The sequence below is a fragment of the Chlorocebus sabaeus genome, chromosome 8 (genome assembly GCF_047675955.1).
Source record: "Chlorocebus sabaeus isolate Y175 chromosome 8, mChlSab1.0.hap1, whole genome shotgun sequence".
Taxonomy (NCBI): domain Eukaryota; kingdom Metazoa; phylum Chordata; class Mammalia; order Primates; family Cercopithecidae; genus Chlorocebus; species Chlorocebus sabaeus.
In genome coordinates this window covers 128,951,613-128,978,226 of record NC_132911.1, presented here as the reverse complement: position 1 = coordinate 128,978,226, position 26,614 = coordinate 128,951,613, and the positions used below count along the sequence as shown (strand labels likewise).

The 26,614-nt window shown below is 38.1% G+C and overlaps 1 protein-coding gene across 5 annotated transcripts in view; it reads right to left on the bottom strand.

The window, feature by feature from the left end:
• Positions 1 to 26,614, bottom strand: part of NSMCE2 (NSE2 (MMS21) homolog, SMC5-SMC6 complex SUMO ligase) — a 270,551-nt gene that overhangs the window by 194,051 nt on the left and 49,886 nt on the right. For all 5 annotated transcript variants that reach the window (XM_008001517.3, XM_038000159.2, XM_008001515.3 and 2 more), the window contains one exon: positions 20,160 to 20,266. In XM_008001517.3, coding sequence (XP_007999708.1) covers positions 20,160 to 20,266 — 107 coding nt within the window. The remainder of the gene's footprint in view (positions 1 to 20,159; positions 20,267 to 26,614) is intronic.

Here is a 26,614-nt window from a genome sequence, read left to right as displayed (position 1 = left end):
ACAAGGGGCTGAAGAACTCAGTATTGGAGCTGGGACTCACTGCATTAGCAGGTCTGTTATATTGCTAAGTCCATGACATAACTACTACCCTAGACCTCAGCTATTTACTTAGAGCCTATTAGGAGCCACACACTACTCCAGATGCTGGGAACACAGCTGTCAAGAGACCCAGTTCCTGCCCTTATGGAGTTAGTATTCTACTTGAGTAGAAGAATAATAAGAAAATATGTAACTAGCCAAATGGTAATAAGTACCATGGAGAACAATTAAGCAGAGTGAAGATGAGTGAGCTCTTCTGTGATGGGCGGTCAAGGCAGGCTTCAGTGAAAAGATGACATCTGAACCAGAGACCTAAAGAAAATGAGGGGGTGAGCCATATAGTTGGAGTCACAGTAAAAAGGGTTTGGGGAGTAATGGGGATGAGGTCAGAAGTATTAATCAAAGCACGGTGTGAAGTGGGACAGATGACGGAGGGTAAAGCTTTTATTCTGAGAGAGATGTGTGAAAGTTTTGCACAAAATAGTAAGAACTTCTGATTTTCTTTTTAAAAGGGTCATTGTGGCTGTTAGGATGAGAACTTTAGGGGAGGAGGAGCAGAAGCAGGAGACCAGTCAGTAGGCTGCTGCAGGTATCCAGGTAAAAGGTGATGATGGCATGGATTAGGGAGACAGTAGGAGAAACAATGAGAGGTGGTCAGACTCTAAATACATGTTGTAGGTAGAAATAATAATGTTGGCCAGGCGCGGTGGCTCACGTCTGTAATCCCATCGCTTTGGGAGGCCAAGCCGAGCGGATCACCTGAGGTCAGGAGTTTGAGACCAGCCTGGCCAACATAATGAAACCCCATCTCTTCTAAAAACACAAAAGTTAGTTGGGCATGGTGGTACATGCCTGTAAATCCCAGCTACTCAGGAGGCTGAGGCAGGAGAATTGCTTGAACCCGGGAGGTGGAGTTTGCAGTGAGCCAAGATAGCGCCATTTGCACTCCAGCCTACCCAAGAGGCCAAGAGAGCAAGACTTTGTCTCAAAAAAAAAAAAAAAAAAAAAAGAAAGAAAGAAAGAAAGAAAGAAAGAAAGAAAGAATAAGGTTTATTGATGGACTGGATATGGGTATGGGCTGTGAAAACATTAAAGAACTAAGGGCAACTCTGGATTTTGGTCTAATTAAAAATGGAATAGTAATACTGCCACTTTCTAAGATGGGGAAGTCAGGAGGAAGAGCTGGTTTTGGAGAAAAACAAGGGTTTAGTTTTGGAAGGTTAAATGTGCAATGTCTATGAGAATGAAATAAAGTGAAAACGAAGAGAAGACAGTTATATGTCTGAGACGCGGTTTTGGAGAGAGGACTAGGTTACAGCTACAAATGCTATGAAAAATGATTAACTTCATGATGTTATGAGAGCACATGAGAGTATTCCACTTGGCAAACAGAGATGGGATGATGTCAGAGTAGGCTGTAAGAAAGGAGCTAGCCTCAGTCTGTGAAGAGTAAGAAAGAGTCAGCTATTTGGAAATGAAAAAAAAGCACTCCCAGTAGATAGTGTGTGCTAAGGCCAGAGGCAAGAGAACATTCAAAGAGCTAGTGTAAAAGAATAGTACAAAATGAGACTAGAGAGGTAAGGAGGGGTGTATACCACGTAAAGAAGTTTGAGCTTACAGCTGAAAGTAACAAGGAAAAACTGAAGAAGGTAAAGTTACGGAAAAGGCAGGCAAAAAAAAAATCAAATGTTCACTTTAGAAAGATCTCGTGGGCTACCAGATAAGAAACATAGGAGAAGAGAACAACTGTGTGCAGCCAGTGTGCCCACAGGGACTGAAGACTGTGAACATGGGAATGGAGGTAGGTGAATTAATTTGAGAAGCAGGAAAATTTGGAGATGGAATGTAAAATGTTAGGCACTAGGGGAAGTAAGGACGACAACAGATTTCTGATAGGAGAAACTGGGTAGATGATATTACCATTTATGAAGTTACAGAATCCCAGGAGAAAATCACAGGGAAAACGTCACTGTGGGACACGAATTTAACAAGCCTATAGCACATTTAAGTGGAGAATGTCAAATCTATCATTAAGCTCATGTGTGTGGTTCTCAGATGAGAAATCTAGAATGGAAATAAAGATCTGGGACTCAGCAGCATAAAGACAGCAATTTAAGTTATGAGCATAGACGCTATTTCTCAGGAACAGTATGCAGTGTGAGAAAGGAAGAAAATCAAAGGACGGGTAGGAATAGCAAGCTTTACTGAGTGAAGAGATGAAGTAGGATCTACCAAAGAGATTATGGAGGAGTGACCAGAAGCTAGAAGAAAAAACAGATGTGTTGTCATGAAAGTCAGGGGAAAATTAAAATTCAGGAAGGAAGGAGCAGTTGTCAATAGCAGAGAGGTCGAATAAGAGAACGACTGAAGAATATTCTCTGGATTTGTTACTAGGTGTGTAACCCTGGGTGAGTCACATAACTGCGAGCCCTAGTTTCCTCATCTACACAAAAATGCTCTTATTATCTTCTACACCCTGGTTGAGAATACATGGTAATGTGTATAAAGCACCTCAAACAGTGTTAGACACACTAGGCATTACAAACAGGTTTCATTCTTATTACCACGTATCTTCTGTTTGTCAGATAGGCAGGCCAAAGTAACAAGAAGAACAAGGGTTGAAAGCACCAAACTATACCTATAGTCTGAAAGCCTGTGTGCCCTCCAAATTCATATGATGAAATCCTAACCCTCAGGTGATGGTATTAGGAGGTGAGGGCTCTGGGAAGAGATTAGGGCACGAGGGCAAAGCCCTCATGAATGGGACTGGTGCCATCATAAAAGAGGCCCCCGAGAGCTTGTTTGCCCATTCCATCTTGTGAGGACATAGGCAGAAGGTGCCACTAAGAACCAGAAACTAGGCCCTCACCAGATGCTGAACATGCCAGCACCTTCATCATAGATTTCCCAGACTCTAGAACTGTGAGAAATACATGTCTGTTGTTCATAAGCTACCCGTTTATGGTACTCTGTTACAGCAGGCCAAATGAACTAAGACAAACGTCCATGGAGTTCAACAGACAATTTGAGAAAGGGCAACTGGGAGAAAAGACTCTAGACAGTATTTTTCCTTTTCTTCCACCCTCCTCCCAGTGTTTCCTTTCTCACTCCTTCTAAATGCAGCTTATAACACAGAAATTCCCAAGAGCTTGTCAATGGAATCTATTTAAGCATATCTTAGCATTTATACAAAGAACAGTGTTTTGCTGCCATTCACTACAATCTTCATGAGCTTGTGATATAGACGTTATGCTCTTAAGAAGAGACAGCTTAAACTCATGAGCAGTCCACAAAAAAATATAAAATCTTTCACAGAAATTAAACCCATTGACTAGTGATTTCAAAAATTCTAACAGGTTTTGAAATGATAAGCCAGGTAATATTTATCAAATGAAAACCCTAACTATATGATTACGGAGACCTTTGAACAACCAAACTGACTTTCAGCTTGGTTTCGACGTTGACAAAATGAGTCACAGAGAAGTTTCCCAGATGGCATTCAACATATATTTTCCTATCAAGGATTAAAGTTCTGTCTACCCTTTCCTGTCCTCACCTCCTCAAAGACATCACAGCATGTGGAACTGAGAAAACAACTTCCCCCAATGCTTGCATTTCTAATGTAGAAAACATGTTTCCTAAAAAAAAAAAAAAAACTTAAAGAAAAAAATAAAAGAATTCCACTGATTTTTCTCCCCAATCTAGCCTAAACTATTTCCATCCCTTTAGCATAATTTCTTTCATAGACTCTTTGCCTTAGGATTGACTTTGCAATTTTTTTTTTTTTTTGAGACAGAGTCTTGCTCATTCGCCAGGCTGGAGTGCAGTGGCACGATCTCAGCTCACTGCAACCTCCGCCTCCTGGGTTCAAGCAATTCTCATGCCTCAGCCTCCCGAACCTGGCTAATTTTTGTATTTTTAGTAGAGATGGGGTTTCACCATGTTGGCCAGGATGGTCTCGATCTCCTAACTTCATGATCCACCTGCCTCAGCCTCCCAAAGTCCTGGGATTACAGGCATAAGCCACCGTGCCTGGCCTTGACTGCAATTCTTTTAATGCAACTCTCAACATACAAAGCCTATATTACGTTCCCTTTCCTAACTGCTTATTCCGTTTTACATCAAATTCAAGATTTCCAGCAATCAAATTTCTAACTAATGAGAATCTCAACTTTCTTCTACTTATTTAGATAAACCTCCCTTTACTACACAACTCAGTAGTGGTTGGTCATACCAAAGCTTATCTGGTGGTAAAGAGCCATCTTGCACTAGAATCGAAACAGTTAGCTACTAAAGGCACAGTGAAAGAAGTCTGCCTTGCCCCAGTCTTTGTGTGAGAGTACATGTGGAGGGGAGATGAGGTGGGAGACAGTGGAGGAGGAATCCACATACGTGGTGCTCTTTTTTTGAAACATCTTACTCTGTCAGCCAGGCTGGAGCGCAGTGGCACCTTTATAACTCACTGCATCCTTAAACTCCTGGGCTCAAGTGATCCTCCGGCCTTGGCCTCATGAGTAGCTAGGACTACAGGTGCGTGCCACCAGCCTGGCCAACTTTGTGTTATTTATCCTGAGGAATGTAAAAGACTTGCGGGGAGAATAGAGATGGAATAGTGCTAAGTCTCATGGAAGTCCTTTCTTATTGAGGCACTCTAAAGCAGGAAGACCAGCCTTCCACAGCTGGGACCACTGGGGAGTACACCAGCTGGATGGGGGCAGAAGCGTCTTCCCTGGGTCCTCCAGTCACACCCTCCACAACTACAGGATCTTAAGAATCAAAAGAACTAATTCACCAAAAAGACAGGAAAATGTGAATTGTTTCTTTCTTCTGTTCTTGCTAAGCATCCATTAAAAAAAATCTATTTAGGGCCAGGTGCGGTGGCTCACACCTGTAGTCCCAGCACTTTGGGAAGCCAAAGCAGGGAGACCGCTTGAGGTCAGGAGTTTGAGGCCAGCCTGGTCAACATGATGAATCCCCATCTCTACTAAAAATACAAAAATTAGCCAGGTGTGGTGGTATGCACCTGTAATCCCAGCTACTTGGGAGGCTGAGGCACGAGAATCTCTTGAACCCAGGAGGCAGAGGTTGCAGTAAGCTGAGATCGTGCCACTGCACTCCAGCCTGGTGACAGAGCAAGACTCTGTTTCAAAACAAAACAACAACAAAACCTATTTAGTATGACTATAGTAACTGAAAAGATAAGCAAAAACATCTATTTTGAGATCATAACATTTTTTCAAATCCATGAATTAACTTCCAAAGTGCCATGAGTTTTCTAATAAATAGTAAGTCTGATTTCAAATCCCTTGTCTTTACACTGTACCACATGTCTACAGTCCAGAATGAGAGCAATCCAAGGATATGAAGCTGAATCTTTTCCCTGTTATCACATCTCACCTAACACAATAAAGATTATGAAATTTTTAATATTCCATCAGTTTATTAATGCTCTTTATCCTTTACCTGCTCACCTGCTCTGTTCACTCCCATCTTGCAGCCTATCAAAATCTCTGGCACTGCCTTCACTGTAATTAATATGGCTTCCTGATATTTGAAGTTACTTCCCACTAGCACACCTATCAAACTGCCTTTTGCCTTCTAATTCTCCTCCATTTAGAAAGATTTTCTGACTAAATGAAAATGAATTCTATCAATCACAAGCCTAATCAAAAAACTGCTGTATTATAGAAAAATTAAAACAATAAACAAAATAAAAACCACACTTAGATGCTGCCTAACATATAGAGTACTTCTGAAAATAACGTATATAATTTTGATTCTCATTGATTAGAGAGATTAAATTACTTCTCCAAGCCAAACAATAGCTGATGGAACTGAGACTACAGTGTGGCCACCAAGTCTGCAAATAGATAATACTATTCCATATTGCACTGTAAGATAATATCATTAAACCACTGTTTCCAGATGTGATAGCCACCCAGTAAAATCCAGATTTTCTAGTTATAATCCAGTTTCCTTAATTCTCCCATATATTTTACTCTGAAAGTGCTGAGGAAGGCAGCACTCATTGGAAAATACTATCTTATATCAGAATGACATTTAAACGTTTTTAAACCAGTTTTCACATTCTGTTTTCCAATTTAATTTCACAACTACCTTGTACATGAAGATGAAAAGAGGCAATTAATATTTTCTCAATGCCTGCTATGTGAGGCTTCATCTTTTGAAGGCATAATTTAAGCACTTTACCTACATTATCTCATTTAATCCTTGCCACATTCCTATAAGGTATCACTGTTCTCTTTTTACAGATAACGAAATTGAAGGTTTATGAAGACAAGTCACTAACCCAGTGTCACACTGTTAGGTCAGGGAGAAACAAGGAGGAGGTTTGGTCTTCTGACTCCAATTGCAGTATCCTTTTCACTATTCAGTGAAACATTTTTACATGTCCCATATAATGCCACATACGGACCTTATCACTGTCTTCTATCATAGAGACTTATCCCTCACTGCTTCTAAGAATTGATCATGAAAAAATCTGCAGGCTAACCCGGCAAGAAGAAAACAATTATTCAACCGGAGATAACTGAATACCACCTAGCTCATAACAAGCACTGGAGACAAGTTAGCTAGGCTTGCTATTATTATGGCAAGAACTGAATATTTTAATAAATAGAAACATAAACCATATCATTAATGCTAGAAAAAAGTTTATTTCATTTTTATTTTACTTTAAATTCCTAAAATTCCTTCATATTCATAGCACTATCGCTTTAAAAACATAACACAAACAAAGTTTTAAAGGGGTGAATACTACTGGCTTTTCAGAAGTTTTTCTTCTTTTTAATATAACCGTAACATGTAAAAATATTTTTTGCTTCAAATAGTTCTTTAATTCTAACAGAATCCCTCTCTGACACATGCCACATCAGTGTGAGGAGTCACTTTTTGTTTGGACTAAATTTCCCAAAACTTTACCTTTGGAAAATTTACAATAAGAAACATACAAAATCATAAATAGACTTTATAACCAAGACTTCCTAAAAACATTCTTACTCTCAACTGAAAACTACAACTCAAAGTGAATTCAATGAATAGCACCCATCTTGAAACAGAACTGTCATGAAAACAGCCTTGAATTACATGTCAAAACACTGAGGTTCGAGTCTCACCTCTTGAGACTAACCAAGTGATCTGAGCAAGTCCCTTAACCTTCTTGAAGCTCAGAGTCAACAACAGTTACCTTTCCTAACTTTGTAAGGTCACTGTGCTCATTAAAGGGATGGGGGACCTAAAAGGGCTTCTCACCCTTTCACTGGGGGAAAGAATGTTGGTTTCAGAATTTCAGTCAAAGGGCCAGAAGACTGGAGTATGAACTGATGATATTTACAAATCCGGCTTAAGGAAGCCCTGTGCAAATATTAAATAAGTGGGGAAGCTAGAAGAGAGGTGGATTCACTATCTTATCCAGACCTGGGCTAAGGCCTCCAACATTCTTGAAACAAACACCAAGCTAATATTCATACTACAAATGGGCTTTGTTAGCAGCTTTATAGAAATTAGATTACAACGAACTATTTATGGTTAAATCTCTTTTTCCCTTTTTTATTGGCTAGCCTGGAAACACAGCCACTGACTGTCATTTCTCTGGGAAACTGTGTTCCAGAATTTGATTCAGAGATCTGAACACTGGGAATGTATCTTTCCTCCTCCAAGAGCTAACAGGGACTCCCTTCCCATCCTTGTTGGTAGAATCAGAAAGTTTCTTTCACTCTTTAGCCTTGTGGGCATTCAGATATGGGTTGTCAGATGGGGTCTGTATGTGGTAACTATATAACCACCTTTCACTTTTGTGGGGCAGAGGGGTGGTGAAAACATTCCTATCTACAATCTCGTTTTATCTACAATTGCCCAATGAGGTATGTAGGACAAGTACTATTATTACCCCATTTTAGAAATGAGGAAGCTGACATACAGAAGTTACGTGACTTGCCCAAGGTCACAGCCTGGTAGAAGAACATGGATTAGAAGATTATTTCTCAGCTGGAAATGCTTATCAATCAAATACCAACTGCTTACAAAATGGGAAGAGGGAAGTAAAGGTGATTATGGCTCATTCAGACTTTATTTTTAACTAATTATATCTGGCTTTGTGAATTTTTATTAATTTCACTTTTCATTGCTGTCTGATGAGTTAAGTCATGAAAACCATCAGATCAGAAAGTATACATTTTTAAATTATTTACTTTTATTTTTTATTTTTTTTTGTAGAGTCAGGGTTTTTCCATATTGCCCAGGCTGGTCTCAACCTCTCGGGCTCAAGCAATCCTCCCCCCTCGGCCTCCCAAAGTGTTGGAATTACAAGCGTGAGCCACTAAGCCTAGCCTTAGAAAGTATAAACTGTTTAACATTATTTCCTCATTGTTATAGACAGATGTTCAACTTTAAGTGTTTCATAATAAAGTGACTCAGTGACGAAGCAGGCCCAGTCTACACCAGTCACTTGTTGAACTGTTACATGAGATTTATGCAAACTTCTGAGGGGGCAGGATGGTAGGCAGGAATAAACCTTTATGAAAAAGATGGCTAAAGTCAAAAGGTAAATGTGAATCTTATACACTTTTCCCTTCCAGTTTAAGCTGTGAGTTGGGAAAGTAAATACAAGGAACGTTTATCGCCATTTATTCCAAGTTTAGGTGGTTTAGAGGAAAGAGTTCACCAATTTAAATCAGCCTGTGGTAGGTGTTTTTGTGGTAAGAGAAAGAAGTTAAAAGTTAACAGGACAGAACAGTAAGACCTTGCCCTTATATAGCACTCTTACCTCTCAAGTACTTTCACATAATGTTATCTCATTTTTTTAATCAAGAAATCACTTTAAGATATGAAGGGCAGATATTATTACTAGGCTGATTTTGCAAGCGTGCATAGAGTCTATGAAAATTGCTTATGGCCACACAGCTATTCAGTGGGCAGGCATAGGAAAAAAAACTCATTAATTAAATTTAACTCTAACACTAGACAGTTTACCATTGTAACAGGACCATATATGACACTTTATAAAGCCAAAACAGTTTAATTCTATAGTCTGAGAGCAGTTCCATTACTATTATAAAACATGTAGTATAACATGTTCAGTTTCACCTACATTATTTATAGGTCCTTTAAGCAGTAACAAGAATTTCTTCCAAGAGAAAATTGAGCATGTGATGTTTTTGCTGAAGCTTTTAATTTTTATTTTTAAACAATTAAATTTTTTTTAACCAACTTCCTGAGAAGTATTGCTGCAGCTTTTCAAAACATGGCCTAACTATACTAAATGTGTCAAATTCAATTTCTGATTCTGCAAGAGAATTCTTTGAGCACACCCAAAATTTATTCCACTTAAAGCTCCTATTTAGTATTTCACGTGGGCTTCTGTTTCATATGGGGGCTAAAATAAACCTCAGGGTGACAAAGAGTGACCTGATGGGTAGAGAGGACTTGCTTCGTGGTGCCAACGGCGCTCCAAGAACCACAAATAGCCGAGGCAACTGGAAGGCAGGCAGAAAAGCATGGGAGACCTTGCAGGTATCAGCCAAAGGGAAGGCAAACAGCAAGCAAGTCAGAATGTCTGGAAATCAATTGTGTGGTGCAATCATATTCTACTTTTCTGGTTACTGTTTCCAATTTTTTTTTTTTTTTTTTTGAGACAGAGTCTCACTCTGTCACCCAAGCTGGAGTGCAGTGGTGTAGTCTCGGCTCACTGCAACCCCTGCCTCCTGGGTTCAAGTGATTCTCATGTCTCAGCCTCCCGAGTAGCTGGGATTACAGGCATGTACAACCACACCTGGCTAATTTTTGTATTTTAGTAGAGGTGGGGTTTCACCATGTTGGCCAGGCTGGTCTCGAACTCCTGACCTCAGATGATCCAACCGCCTCAGCCTCCCAAAGTGCTGGAATTACAGGTGTGAGCCACCACACCCGGCCTTTACTGTTTCCAATTTTAAGTAATACTGAATTGATCTTTCTGAGTATCAGCTTCCACGAGAAGATGATTAAATGATTATTTGAAGATGAAATAAAGGATAAAAGAGATAATTAAATTTAAAACTATTCATAATAACTGACTGCATCACTCTAACCCATGATAAATAAACATAACGATTTTCACTAAAGAATGCTATATTATTAGATATTTTTTTAAAAAAGGAAGTCTGGAAAAAAATAAAATTCTTAAAGCTTTAGTAGTTTAAATATCACACTGGCCACAACACAAAAGAAGGAAAGTGCCACCATTACCAGAAACTTTATGCTGTAAGAGAGAAACAATGGAAAGAAATCCTCTCCATTCTCCCAAGGACAGTTCACTGGGCACTGGCTCCACTGCACAATCAAAGAACTTTTCCTTACCAGCACAGTTGCAAACTCACACAGGGACTTGAAAAAATAAAATCCATTCACATGCTCTCCATTTTTATGCTTCTCGCTCTCTCACTTGTCAACAATGTATAGAGATTACACACTTGAACCAGAGCTGACAACCTGCATATGATACATCAGAGGCATAAATCCAACACATTTTTCTCTCCTAATTACTTTTTCAAATGAGTGTTACTAATAAAGTAAATACAAAATACTTAAAGATGTAAGCAAGATAGGTCTAATAAACAGCACGATTGTGTACTTGTGCACAGAGAGAAATACATTTTAGGGTTTAATTTCCTCAGTCTTCATTTAAGGAAAATGTCTAAGAAAACACTAAAAGTTATTCCTGAATTAAAAACTGTGAATGTTTACTTTGCTGTCTGGTTCTTATCTCTAGAAAGACCCCCTCATCGCTATTAATGATCACATATTAAAGGGTGTGGTATCTTTTTCATTGTTATAGACATAGGGAGGGTGACTATCAGGGAAGTTCAAATCCAGCTGGCCAAATGTCACGTTGTTCACTGGCCTCTGCATTGGCCCATTTCCCCTGATTCTGAACAATCCTTTCTGGTCACAACACTATGAGCACTAAGTTCCATACCCAAGCCACCCCCAACTATCAGAGAACTCCTTTCCAAGGAAAGAGGCCCTTCCTTCAGCCTCTCTTGGAACATCATCTCTAGCCTTTCCCGATGGTTTCCTGCTGCTCACTGTACCCTTCAAACTTTAACTCAAAATTCCCTTTCAGATAGTATTTGAATTTGGTCCAGGGAAATGAGTTCTCCTTTACAGAACGTTCTAGGCAACCTTATAAATTAGTGTGATGGAACCGTTTTAGGTGCTTTCATGCTATCACTTTCATCCTTACTAGAACTCTATGACCTAAATTATCAACCCGATTTTAAGAAGAAACTGAGGCTCAGAGTTAGAGGGCACGAAAGCCAGAATTTAAGCAAAGACTCTTTTCCCTTACTCTGAATTTCCTATGCACGTTTTTATTGTCTCTGTCAAACTATTTCACTGTTAAAATTTTTTTGTAGCTATTTGTGTACCTGTGTTAAGAGGCTTTTGTATCTTTATTGGACTAAACATACTATTGGCACCAACTGAGCAAGGTTTTTTTTTTTTTTTTTTTTTTGAGATAGTCTCACTCTGTCACCCAGACTGGAGTACAGTGGTGCGATCATGGCTCACTGCAACCTCTGCCTCCTGGGTTCAAGCAATTCTCCTGCCTCAGCCTCTCAAGTATCTGGGACTACAGGCACATGCCACCACATCCAGCTTTTTTTGTATTTTTAGTAGAGACGGGGTTTCACCATGTTGGCCAGGCTGGTCTCGAACTCCTGACCTCAAGTGATCCACCAACTGAACAGTTAGAGACTAATAAGCAACTCCAGTAGTCCACTCTAATCCACAGGAGATACATTCCAAAACCCCCAGTAGATGCCTAAAACCCCAGATAGTACCGAACCCTGTATAGTCATGCACTGCTTAACGATGGGGATACTTTCTAAGAAATGAGACAGTGCTGTGGAACATCACGGAGTGTACTTATAGAAACCTAGATGGAACAGCCTACTACACACCTGGGCTCTATAGTAAGCCTATTAATCCTAGGCTACAAACCTGTACAGCATGTTAGTAAACTGAGTACTGTAGGCAACTGTAACATGACAACTATTTATGTATCTAAACACACATAAACACAGAAAAGGTACAGTAAAAATACTGTATAAGATATAATATTATGGCACCACCATCATATATGTATGGCCCCCTCGTTAACTGAAATATTGTTATGTGGTTCATTACTGTATGACTATGTTTAATTATAACAGTATACTGTAATAAGTTATATGAATATAATCTTTCTTGCTCTCAACATGTCTTATTGTACTGTACTCATCCCTCCTCTTGTGATGAAGACAGGATAGAGCAGCAAGGCACAAGGTTTCATCACACTACTCAGAACAAGGTGCTATTTAATTTACTTATTTGAATTGTTTATTTTTGTAATTTTCCATTTAATATTTTTGGATCATAGGTGGCCACAGATAACTGAAACAGTGGAAAGTGAAACTGTAGACAACCAGTGACTACTGTGCTTTCAACTCTATGCTGAAAAATGCATTCATTTTACACTGAATTTTAACATTTACTGATCCATTCCCCAGTTCAGTCTATCTCCCCATCTCTCTTCTGCAGTTAGCCCATTCAGCACCACTGCCAATTAGTGGGGAAAGGCCTAAACCTCAAGCTTTTTAATACTTACTAATTACATGAAAAGTGTGATGTTAGAAGGAAGGTAAATTAACATCTAAAATAAGGGTTTAATGCTGTATGTGGACTATGTACAATGTCAGAAATAATCAGGAGTTTGCTGTGTTAAGGAACATTCATCTCATTTGGGTAATTCAAAGAATTAGCTGCTAGAATGACCTGGTGCCACTGAGGCTAAGGTGTTTAATAATCACACTGGGCGCCTCAGTGCTTACCTGGAATGCTGTGGTGAGCCTGGCCCTTCAAAGATCCATATGTCTTCCCTGCCCATTCTGCTGCTCCTGTGTGTCTCCTGCCTCTTCTATAAGCCCGTCTTCTTTTCCTCTCAAACATTTCCTTCTCTCCTCTCTCTCGTATCATCACTGCACAGGGGGGTCTTTGCTTCAAACACAGACTAAGCAATCACTGCATGTTTTTAAAAACTGTCCCTTCCTCACTGTTGGAGTAATGAAATGGTGAAAGGGCCTGGCCTTTTCCTGACCTTCAGCATGGAAACATCTTTAAGGCTCATTTCCAAAGGGAGTTTGACATACTTCCCAGTTTTCTGGATGCCACAAAAACTCTGCCACGGAGTGCTGGACCTATCTCATAGCCTCCTTTGTAAAATTAGGGGGTTGAAACTACAACAGCACTTCCCAAAGTGGATTCTGAAGAGTATCAGTCCCTCCTCCAGAAAGATTTTCTAGTTAACTAAGTTTACAAAATTTCTGAATATCCTCTTCCTTTGGAGAATCACGTTGCATAAAAGCACATTAAAGGCTTTGGAGTCTTTAAGGAAATTCTTTTAATCAAGCATTCCCCAAACTTATTTGACCACAAAATCCTATTCTCCTATTATACTTATTCACATCCTGATTAATTAGTATTATGGAGCAAACTCTTGAAAATGCTGCACTAGAGGCACATTAAGGCCCAGTAAAGTGTAATTGTTTTACAATTCTGATTAAAACCCAACATTTAATAACTCCAAAACACTACGATGGATTTCTATAAAGTAACTGTGAAAATCAGTCTCAATATAACACATTTTCACCTGTTCACAGTTATGTTACTTTGAAACCTAAGAAATTTTATATCTAGATTATTTCTTAGAGGTAATTCAATTAGTGGAATACTACATTCGGAAGTAATTGTCTCTATCTCTGTTTATTAGGCAAAATGTTACCGAACACAACCTTAATTTGAGAATAACTGTACAAGGAGTTCTAAACCACTGAAACAGAAGTTAATTACCAGTAATCACGGAAATAGACACATTCCAAGTGTCTGAAGAGCGAATACCTAAAGTCAACTTTCTTTCTCTGGTTAATTTCCACACCTGAGCAATGTTCCTATAGATGAAAAGGCTCATATATAACTCACTTGAAAACTTTTGATAAGAAACATGTTAAGAGTTGTCTATCACTGTAGAATGCCAGACGCAGGGAGTAGAGAAGAGGTGAGTTTCCCAGTACTTTCCCCTCTGGCTCGAAGAGCTTTTCACTAATTTCACACCCCTGTCACCTCCTACCTTCTTGCTACTCTGCTGACAACAGTAATTTATCTCATGCTCAGGAATCTTCTGTCCTCAAATTTTATAGCCACCGAACAAATTCCCCCTCCCTCTTCTTTTGTAAATGATTCACAATGCCTAATAGAGTGGGGTGTATTCTTACATTCAGTCAGTAAGTGGTCATATATAATAGGTTACATCCTGTGGCCTAGAACTGCTTTCAGGTACTAGAAAATAAATTATTAGCTTTCTAAGGGAGAAATTCTTCCCAAATTTGGTTTAACTAAAATGGTAACTTCCAACTTGCAAGATACTCTATAGGATTTCATATTAAAGTAGTGGATATTAAGGTAACTGCACAGTGAGAAAAAGGTAAAACTTATCAGGTGATGAAGGGTGAACAGCAAGGAGGCACAGGGAAGTGCTATGTCAAAAATAGTCAAAACTGTTGCATAATGACAGAGCTGAGATAAACTATACCTTTGACCCACCTTGTTCCTTTATTGTATCTAAGATTGCTTTGGTTTCAACAGCATACATCAAGTACATTTCTTCTCTTCTAATTCTCAACACATTAGTTTTAAAAGGCATATAAAATGTTCAGGTTAGCATATCAAGTGAAAAAACCACACTACATAGGGTATATCCATGAACCAATTTATAAAAAACCATACAAATGGACCAACCTAGCACCTACTTGCTCCAGTTAAAAAGAAAAATATTGTCCCTCACCAGGCTTCTAGTAGGAATTGTTATAAAATACCGACTTAAAAAATAAAAAAAAACAAATATGTGGCTGTAATCCAATATAAATGCTTTAAAATCTTATACAATTGAGAAGATGCAAGTAGCATAAAAGAGGGTATTAGAGGAAAGTGAAGACATACTTGGATTTTTCAATAAATTAACATCCAGAAGTAGCACATACCAAAAGAACAATATCCAGGTAAAATCTGAAATTCTTTTTTTTAATCTTTTTGAAAATTCTTTTAAGAGATAAAACGTCTTAAAGTAAACCTATACAACTAAGGATCATAATAAAAACAATAAATGCTGAAGTATAATGTGACTCTCAAGCTTTAGTTACTTTTGCTAAACTCTGAGACTATATTGATCACCAAAAACTTTTTTTTTTTTTTTTTTAAAAGAGATGGAGTCTTACTATGTTGCCCAGGCTGATATTGAACTCCTGGGCTCAAGTGATCCTCCCACTTCAGCCTCCCACTTCAGTTCCCTTCAGTAGCTGGAATTTCAGGCATGCACCACCACACCTAGCTGAGAGGATGTATATTTTATCATCAATTGCTAAATATATATGACACTAATCTCTGAACTTGTTGGGCCATTCTCATTTAGCTACATTCCCATCATTTTCCCTGTGAGAATTAAGGTTAGAAAAACATTGTAAGGACTACCCCCATGATAGTGGTTGGATTTGTCACCTTTTATTTGAAAAAGCACATACCTAAAAATGGATGTGAAGATTCCCTGAACTAAACTGGTGTTCACTCTCCAAACCTACCCTGAGCAATTTGAAGCCCACAGTTTGGAACTATAGGTTTAGTTTAAAACAATCATAAACATATAATCAGAAACACACAGTACTATCACTGGGTTTATTCAATACTCAATAAAAAGTCTCATTTCAAGAGAGATAACCCCTGTTTAAGAAGTAGGATACTGATAATAAAATAATTCTTAAATCAACTACTGCCATGACTTGCATTACTAAGCATAGCTCCTGGCACATAGTAGGCACTCTAAAATCTATTAATAAATGAATCACTGACCAACCTTAGATAGGTTACTCAACTATTCTATTAACATTAACTTTCTATATATAAAGGTAGGCCTTCTCTGGTCTCATTTTCACAATAAGTCTTTGGATTGATTAAGGCACTCTGAAGCTGACATCAAGACAATCAGAAATAAGATCCTTCCATTTCATGCAAAAGTCACACAGAATATATCATATTTCCCATGTTGAGACTCACTTGCCTTGAATCTTAAATATCATTTCCTCCAGAAGGAGTCTCCCAATTTTTCCCTGCCTTGAAGACATTATTGCCCTTGGGTTATTAACTCTCCCTGAATGCTTTATTTTTAATTTGTAGCACACACCACAACAGTAATTAAATAACATTTGTAAAATATTTGTCTTCTGTTCTGGACTTCGCGTATCCTGAGGTGAAGGTCATCTGGACTTTGTTGATTGACTTCCTATTTCTTGCAACTAGAAGTGCCTCCACATGGCTGTTTAGTAAATATTTATTCAAGCATTTATTTGAATATTTATTCAAATGTTCATAAATTTATTCATTTATTTATGAAAACTGAAAAACAAAAAGTCAGCCAATAGTGTCTCTTCAATGTACTCAATAAAAGCGTAGAAAGCAAGGGAGGAAACATTAGGTCAACAGAAGTCTAGTGTTCAGAACATCATTCTGTTCTCAATATGAAACTGAGAAAACAGTTTTTTCCGTGGCAGTAATAGTGATTAAAAAAAAGTATGTATCTGTGTACTGTCTTATAACTCTAAAAACACTGATATGACATGTTGGTCTCATGACTGAAAATATCAAAAAAGTTCATATAGAACTCTCCGAGGATCTAAACGAAGTTTTTAAAGAGTTGTGACAGGTATAAAACCCATTTAACCTGAAAGTCTTTATAAATGACTTAGAGACTATCTGATAATTTTTTTAGTGTTCACCGTGTAATATTCTGTCAACAAACTAGCTGGAATGAAGTCCTTGTTTTTTTTTTAAAGTTTCAGAGCACTAAAATAGACGCCAATTCCAAACAAAATCTTTGGGCACTGTGGACTATAGTAGCCCTATTTTCTTGAGAGACAATGGAAGGCAACCTGAGAACTTCTGCTAATTGCCAAAGGGACTTCCCAGGGATTGTTGGTAAGTTGACCCATACCTCTGAGGTTCCAAAGTAAACTTCCACAACTTTTCAAAAGGAGCATAATCTTTAGAATTCTAAGAAGATGAGAGTGGAAGAGAGATGTCTATTTCAATAATAAACTCAAATGCTCTTTAATGATTAAAAAAGTTTTAAATCAACTTTCTATGACTATATAAAAATTCACAAACAGAAAGACCACAGGGTAGATCCAAATCTAGGCAAATATTATAGTAATGGAAGTATCACAGTTTGCAAAAGTCTATGACAGAGCAGTGGGTTAATTGGGACTTGTATGGGTTCCCATTATTTGCCTTGTAAAAAAATAATCTTACTTAAAACAACTCATTCATTTTAGAGGCCATGAATACCTTGTGCAATAAGTAGCTTATACTTAATCCTATATGACTCTTGAATTCCAGAATAGGACAGGTCAAAGCCAAAAAAATACCCTGAAATAAAGTGAGCAAAACAAAATACTAGATTTTTAGAAGATTTTGTTCCATCTCGCTAATGAGTTCTGTTTGGAAATTTGAGTTTGCAATAATATATTATCTTACAGCCCCATCAAATTTGATGAAGGCCAAAGCATTTTGATATACATTATCTAATCTGATTCACATAATCGTTCTGTGAAATACACAGGCCAGGAATTTTACAAAGAACATGAGGTTTCAAGAGGTTAGGTTTCTTGACCAGGGATCGTAACTTAGAAAGTAGAAGAACCAGGACTGGAAAAGCTTCAGATCCCTAGACCACTGCTGTTTCTAAACAAGTATATTATCCTGGCCCCTCCCAAGCTGCTATTCATTCTTATCCCTCACCAAAACAAGCAATAAGATAGCAGTACCCTTAGCTTCAAGTACATCAAGTGATGTAAAACATTTCCCTAAAAATGATTATATCCCCATTATATCCCCATATAATGTCAAGTCTTAGAAACCTTATGAAATTATATTTATTATTCTTGGTCTGGTATCCAGCTTGCATAGAGAGCATACCTTTCTTTGTATCATAAAAGAAAAATAAATATGTTTTTTCCTCCTATAAAAGAACAGGGACCTTCCTGATAAGCATCGGAATCACTAAATCCAAGTTGTTCCAGTCTATTCTAGTGTGAGGTTAGGGCTGAAAAGTGAGATAAAATCTATCTTCCCTATTTGAGGATAATGAGATGAAACCTCAAGATGAAAGAAATGTCGTTAACTACTGAATGTGAGAAAGAGTGAGAAGTTTTAAACTTTTTTTTTAAATGAGTGACTTGATGTCCTGAGAGGGGAAAAGTTCTTTTTTTTTTTTTTTTTTTTTTTTTTTTTTTTAAATAGAGTCTCGCTCTGTTGCCCAGGCTGGAGTTCACTGGCGTGATCTTGGCTCACTGCAACCTCCACCTCCCGGGTCCAAGTGGTTCTCCTGCTTCAGCCTCCTGAGAGCTTGGATTATAGATGCATGCCACTACACCTGGCTTATTTTTGTATTTTAGTAGAGATGGGGTTTCACTATGTTGGCCAGACTGGTCTCAAACTCCTGACCTCAGTTGATCCGCCAGCCTTGGCCTCCCCAAGTGCTGAGATTACAGGCGTGAGCTACCACGCCCAACCAAGAGTTCAATTCTTGATGTAAAAATACTGTAAGTATCTGCAAATCCTAGAGTTTAATAGGGAAAAAAAATCAACATAAAGTTCTTTGACTCCAAAATCTTGTTTTCTTATCTGTAATATACACTGTGCTATTGCATTTGCACAGTATGAAAGTTAAAGATAGAAAGCCTTATCAAGTAAGTGCCACAGAACGTAAGGGTCAAAGCAAGATTGACCCATATAACAAGCCTAACTCTAATCTTTGGGAGTAAACACTTGACTTTCTTCTATAAAGTCAGCCTTGTTCTTTTAAGTCAGTGGTTTTCACCCTTGAATGCACATTAGAATGAGTTTCTAAAAAATACTGGTGTCCCAGTCCTGCTCCAGACTAATGAAATCAGAATCTCTGAGAGTTCAGAAACTGGCTGGTTCTAGGGTTCAGCTGAAATTGAAAGCCTCTAGTCTAAGTGCTATCCAGTTTCAAATATGATGTCAACATGATGGCACTGTCATATTTTCCTATGGAAGAAATATTCATAAGACCAGGATTAACAGTCACAATAGCCAGAAACATCAAAATTTTACAAGCTGAATGAGTTTATTATTTGGATATAGATGATATTCTTAAAGTTAGTCAAATACTATAGTTAAATACTAACCATTAAAAAAAGCTTACTATAACTATATAATGCTCATTTCATTGGCTTAGGTATTAAACATTACTTAAAAATATATCTTCTACTGAGTAGTCACCCATTTTGTAAAATAATTGATTTTTGGAATTTTCCCATAGCTGTAAGTAAGAAAAGGCAAATAATGAAACCAGAAATACAAGACACCCTACTACACAGGTATACACAATCAGTTCAACAGGGAGTTTCCACTGCTCAGAGGACAAAGGACTTCTCAGAAACATTACTGCAATCGTATTGCTCATTTCTTACTCAACACAGTACTACTGAAAAGGATGTTGTTATGTTCCCACCTTAACTGCCTTATGTGTTGTTCCTGTGACAGCTGGAGTCAACAAAGATAAGTTTGGCTTCTGGAAAAACCAAAATACCGATCTTCTTTATTTTTAAATTTGCTCTAAAACTCTTCCATATTATCTGATTCTAAGAATTTGGCAACAGATGCATATTAAAGTTAGAGAATGAGTAACTAAACCTGGTCTCAATTGTATGTTTAAGCAAATAGAACAATAAAAACAAGTTGCATCACATTCAAAGGAGGCTTACACTAAAATTTTGAGACAAAAAATCGCAAGCAATCTAAAATAGATTTAATATGCTAATCAACCTAAGTGGCCTAGCCAGGAAAATACTTAGGATTCCAATTTTATGAGACGTCCAAATTTAGAGGAATTTAATAGCTGCTACACTAAGGATAAGGAAACATTAAAGGTTAGAGAAAAATTTTGATTTTGGGTTTCTACCTCTTGGTCAGTGAGTTGTAACCAAATATATAACCAGGGAGTAGCATAAACTTACATGATTTATTGTAGATTGAACAGCCTTTACATAATGGTTTAGTTGCCGATCCATTGTAGCAAATTCAACCATTGCCTTGTCCATACTATATTCACTACTCACTTCAGCTGAAAGAAAAAAAAATTGCAATTATTATTTTCCACTTAAAATGCCATATCTGGAAAATGTTGCATCAGTATAATCTACATCAGTCAGTGGTCTAAATAATTTTGTGCAGTTATTACATCTTTTAAAAAACCTCCTCACCATATGGTGCTTCATTCAAAATTCTAAGAATACACTCAGTAAAAGACAGTTCAAAGGCAGTGGTAGGCTGGAAAGAAGAAAAGACTTGTATTCAGGAGTTCCAGGCTGTGCCCTTACTTATACGATCTTAAATCAACCACTATACCTCTCCCAGCCTCAGTTCCCTCATCCATTAAGCAGCTTAGTCTTATATCTGCTGCATAAACTGTGAAGGATTGTTAAAGGTCAAATAGGGAAGATTCTCACTTTTAATAACACTGAGCTAGATTACTTGGACTAATCTTCCTAATGAAAACAACCAAAGACAGCAGCCGGGCACGGTGGCTCACGCTTGTAATCCTAGTACTTTGGGAGACCGAGGCAGGCAGATCACTTGAGGTCAGGAGTTCAAGACCAGCCTGGCCAACATGGTGAAACCTCATCTCTATTAAAATACAGAAATTAGCTGGAAATTGCTTGAACCCAGGAGATGGAAGTTGCAGTGAGCTGAGATCATGCCACTGCACTCCAGCCTGGGCAACAGAGTGTGACTCCGTCTCAAAAAGAAAAAAAAGAAAAGAAAGAAAGAAAGAAAAAAGAAAACAAGCTTAGATATCAGATACAGCAGGAAAAAAAAAAAATCTTAAAAAAAAGAGTCACAAGGTAGTAAGAAATAACCAGGGCAAAATCTAGAATAAAACAAAAATGAAAAGTGGGGCAACAGAATGCCAAAGTCACATACTATCCCACAGTAAGCTGAGATCTCAACTCTTTGTATAAAGATGAACCAAAAGTAATCTCTTACTGCTCCCTGGGACCAAAGGGAGGTTAGCCTTGGCCATGAAGCAGAACAGGGAAAAGGGAAGAGAAAACAAACTTGTTGCAGAAAAACTGGCCATAAGGCAGTCCTCCTGGATTTGCAGCAGGCTGGGTTCCCCTAACCAGAGTGATCCAGAGACCCAGTCTCTGACGTTGGTGGGAGGTGGTCTCTGGCAGATAGTACTCACAGGTGTCTGGCAGAAGCAAATATAACTATCATCTGGAGAAGACACTCTTAATCTAGGTGTCAAATAATCCCTACATATAATTTTTAAGAATGAGCAGATCACAGGAGAAAAGGCTGAAACAAAAATAAATATAAAAACAAACAGAAAAACCTTATATAACTATAATACACAAGAAAACAAGCCACTAAGAATAACAGTCAGCAGAAACAGATCCACAAATATTTCAGTTATTGTAACTATCTATATTAGTCAGAATAAGAAACAACTATGTTTACTATGTTTAAAAAGTTAAAATATCCTCAGGGAACAGGAGTCTATAAAAAGGGACTAGCAAATTAGAAAAGCAAGGTAATGTTGTTAAAAGTGCTTTTAAATTGTTTCTTCAAGCTCTAAACGTAACTTAATAGATTAGGAAAAGATAGTTAACAAAGGATCCTAAAAATTTCAACTAAAAACTTTGAATTTAAGATAACTAAATGAAAAGAAAATAAAGCTTTCTTTAATCACATTTGGGAATGAACCTACTCAAAGACTCTCCATTCAAAGACTCTCCATTCAAATACCTTAGTGCAGACAAATGTCGTTTTTCTTTTCTACTCTGAAGAATAATACCACAGATCATTCCAAAGTCATGAAATAATGTAAAGTCCATCCACATTTGGCTTTTAAAACATATGCTTTAATTTTACAATAGTTACTTATAAGCATATTTCATAGACTGTCTCCTGGGTTAACACGCTTCTGGTAGAAGACCCTTCAGCTTTTACTATCCAGGCAGCACAGAATATACATATATCTCAATGTAAGTTTGGGGGTGGGGGAGGGTGTAATGTTTACATAAAGAAAAATTTGTATTTACATTTCCCAAATTAAATATATGTTTAACAAAATGGTGCATGAGAAAAGGCTCAGGTCATACTCCAAATAAAACTGTTAGACTATTAGAGTCACAGTTTGTTGTTCTGAAAATTTCTGAATGTCAACAAAATGGACATACTGCTTGGTAGCAACATATATATGTTGCCATATATACAGCAACTGTTTGTTAAAAGTCATATTGTTTCATGATAAAGAAGTAAATTTTAAACAATTTACAACCTAATGTAATGGATGTTTTGTAATTTATTTAGGCATTTTACTGTTACATTTCAGTACATTGATTAGGGGTTTTAGTTAACCTATATTTTTTCCATTTAAAATAATGAAAAATAGACTACTGGTTTCACACCAGCCTTATCTAGTTAAAGGAAAGTATTGTTTCATTTTGTTTTCCTTAATGGATCAGTATATTTTATGAGTATTACATTCGGATACTGAACTGGTCAAAAAAGTGGGTAAAGCTGGTAACCTGAACAAAGACTAACAGGATAAACTGCTTTTCCAAAATTCTGATTATTAGAGGCACCCCAGACTAAACAGACACTCACTGAAGTATCTGTTGGGAGCAAAAGTCTGAAGCATAAGATATGAAAGTCTGTAAGGGGCTTAAATCAGTGGAAATAGATATAATGTTAGCAATCTCCCTCTGGGATTAAACAAGTTAATTTTCAAAGGCATTCAGAATATACCTAAGACATTCAAAATGCTATAGAAAAGCTGCAAAATGAAATAAATGAGGTGATAGTTCTCATTAACAGGGTCCCATATATGCTAGTAAGACCTGAGACAGATAGTAACCTGGTTCAAAGCCAAAGAGACCTTCCTGCAAAGGAGGAAATGGGCAAGGCTTGGGTCAGTTTTGATGGCATGAAGCTTAAGGAAAGAATCTTTGGAGTCTAACTGGCTTACAGGCAGCCTCAGCTCAGGCTCCAGGGCCCAAGAATGTTGGGACAAGCTGCTGAAGAACACTAGTAAAGACTGGTGCGGCCCAAGCAACAAAGGGAACGGGGAACACCAGAAGAGATCAGGAAGGTAACTCTAAAAAGAACTGAGGATCACAGTACACCTGGAGGCAGTGCCCAGTCAGATAACTGTAGTCAGAGGGTCTTGGTCAGCTGTAGCAGGAGGCTGAGAGACCAGAGTCCTACGAGGAGAACTAGAAGAGACTCCCACAAGAGCATCCTGAAGACAGGTCATGAGAACGTCCATGTCAAGTAGCAACCTGCCACAGCAATTTTAAGATGATTTTTGTAATTCTTTTTTGTTCTTCTTGTTAACCTTTATTTCCCGACTGCAGTAATAACCTCTTGACTTTTGGAGGAGGAAACAAGGGATAAATGCAGAAACACAGAGTTAGTTACTAACTAAAAAGTTGCTGAGGGTTGGGGTGGTTGTGGAGGGACTGATCAGGCAGAGGCTCCCTGCTACTTGATTCCACAGTACATCTTCCCACCATCAAAATTCTCCCACTCTTTCACTGAAAGCCCTTTTTGAGAATATATATCAAATTAAATCCTACACATTCATCAAGGGCTGAGCTCAGGCCCCACCTAGGAGGATTTCCTCGTTCACCTAATTTGCCTGAACACCTATACTCTTGATATCTTGGGACCATGATCAATCTTGCCTTTCTTATCTGCATTTGTTTCCTTTCACCAGAGATTTTAATCCATTTGAGGACAAGAAAGATGCCTTAGTGTTCTTAGAATCCAACAAAGAATTACAGCAACTCTTCCTTCAATATTCTTCTAAGGCCACTATATTTCATAAATCTGAAAATTAAACTTTCACCAAAATATAAATTGTCCTATCAAAGAGATTCAACTAAATTAAAAAGTAAAAGATGACATGTGATACAACTTCACCTGCCTATTTTATATTTTCATTGTGACTTTTCCATAGGAAAAGAGATGGCACCAGCACTAGGGTGGTGGGTAGAAATCACACAACGATGTTCAAATTCACAGAATGATGACTCCAGAGAGAAAAGCATTGCTGTACAACACTTCTGCAAGTCTGGCATTAGGGAAGTTTAGTGCAGATGATAAAACACGGAAAGTAATGACAATGATTATATATGTATATATAATAGCTGTAGCTAACAATTAGGGAACACTATTATGTGCCAGCACTTCATACTTACATCAAATCTCAGGGCAACATAAGAGTTAGGTAGTTCTATTTCCACTTTACAAATGAGAAAACTGAAGCAACTTGCTCAAGGCCACAGAGATAGTTAGCAGCAGCACCAGGCCTCCCACTCTGGCTTTCTAACTGCCAAGTCTGTACACTTGCCCACCTGTACAAAAAGGTATTTAAACACAAGGAGAAGGACAGGCACCTCTAACTCCTCCATGAATATCCAGGGAACAAACCTCCAAGTAGGAGAAAGCCAAAGACCCAGAGCCTCAGCTCAGCTCCCTTGGCGATCTGTTAGCATAAAACAACACTTCCAAGGAGGACACTAGGCAATGCCATTCAGAGGCTATCAGACATGGTTCTGGAAAGCTCTTTCCAAATTCCTTAAGGAATCTGATAACAAAAAGAAAATGATTTTTCCCCTTTTTGAAGATTAATAAGCTTTAACATTGGTGAAAAGTGACCTTTCACATCAGCAAAGCTAATCTGAAGTGCTGTAAGAGCAACCAAGTCACTCAGAGATTGTTAGGAGAATAACTAAGTCAACTCCAGCTGCTAAGAGGTCAAGCTTGTACTAGGCCAAGAGCACTGGCAGCAAGAGAGATGAAAGCAGCTCCAGACTGACTACCAGGCAGCAAATGAAGAGCAGCAGGAGAGAAATGTTCAAGGGGAAGGGAGAGTACTGGAAGGTTTCACATTGCAGAGTGAGTTCTGAATAGTGCTCAAAGTTAAAAATCACTTTTATTAGCCAAATATTTGACTCCCCCCACTCCCAGCCCTGCCAAGCGGAGTCTAGGAATATTCAAATTTCTTCACTGAGCCATTCTGTGAGCATTTATTAATTACAGCCAGCCCTTGCTTTTGTTAATCAAATGAACCTACGTGATATATTTGAACATTCATTTACTAGCCAGTAAATACATGGAGAAGTATCACAGTGGGGCCTTGGTGACTCTGTGAGACCTGTCACCTGATACGCCAATTAAGAAACTGTTGCAAGAAGTTAGTACAATAACTAGTTATCCCCCTCCACTGCCACCCCACAAAATCAAGTCCAAAGGGCACAGATAATCCCTGGTTTACATAATAAAATTCTAGCTGTTTCTATAAGTATGCCAGTGCCAGGGTTGTCATCCTATAAACTTGCATGCCTTTACCCAATGACTCCAGTCACAAGCACAATGCCAAATCACTGTGGACTGAAGTGTTATTCCAACCAAGAAGGGCTACTGAATTAAACCCATCCTTTAGAGATGGTTTCTATTTCGTTTTGCTTTTTCCTATAGAGTGGCAAACCCTGGAAAAACAAAGAATGATTATCACTGAAGAAGGGTTTTTTTTTTTTTTTTAGAGTGAAATGCTCTAATACTTATATAATACAAAAAGTCTCTAAATGGGTGAAGTTGGCCTGCATATGATTGTCCTAAAGTCAAACAAACCTATAATTATGCAATCTAAGCAGCCACACTATTCATTAGACACGTCATCTGTTACTCAATGTCAAAACCCACTAACAGCAATATCATAACTACATTGCTAGTCTCTCTTTTTGAAGTGTTGAATAGGCATTAAAGTTATATGATCAACAAACATAAAGCAGAAATGGGTGATTTTGTGTTATAATCAAATTCAACTTAAAATTCACAAGACTTCAATGAGAAGATGATGATGAATGAGGAACAAATAAGTATGAAAGAATAAAAGCAATACTGGTTGTCTCAAATGTGAAAGGCTAGGGGCAAAATGAAGGAGAAAGGATCGTCTAAGAAAGGAAAAGAAGGGAGGGAACAAACCAGCTATTGTTATAGATGTAGACTCTCAAGCAAGACCAATTCCAGGTCCTTTGTGGCTAAGAGATGTAGGTAGTAAGCCTGTAGCAATACGGTCCGTATGTAGCACAGCATGGACTCATGAGTTTATCCAGCGCCAGTTCCAGCGTTGTCTAAGGTCTGTTCAGTATAATGCCCTTTTCTAAGGCCACAGGTTAAAAAGCAACAGCAGATGAAGGAACAGAAGATTCTTTCTCTTGGCTTTCCCAAGTCCATATGGGCATGGCTAACAGACCAATCAAACTTTCATTCCAGAGCAGCAACCAGTTCTGCAAGAAAGGGACAGAAATGATGTGCTTTTTGACCAACTATTCTAAATAGGGCCCTTCCCTAACCACAGCGGCCCCATAGCTGTAGCCTAAGGCATGCACTGGAG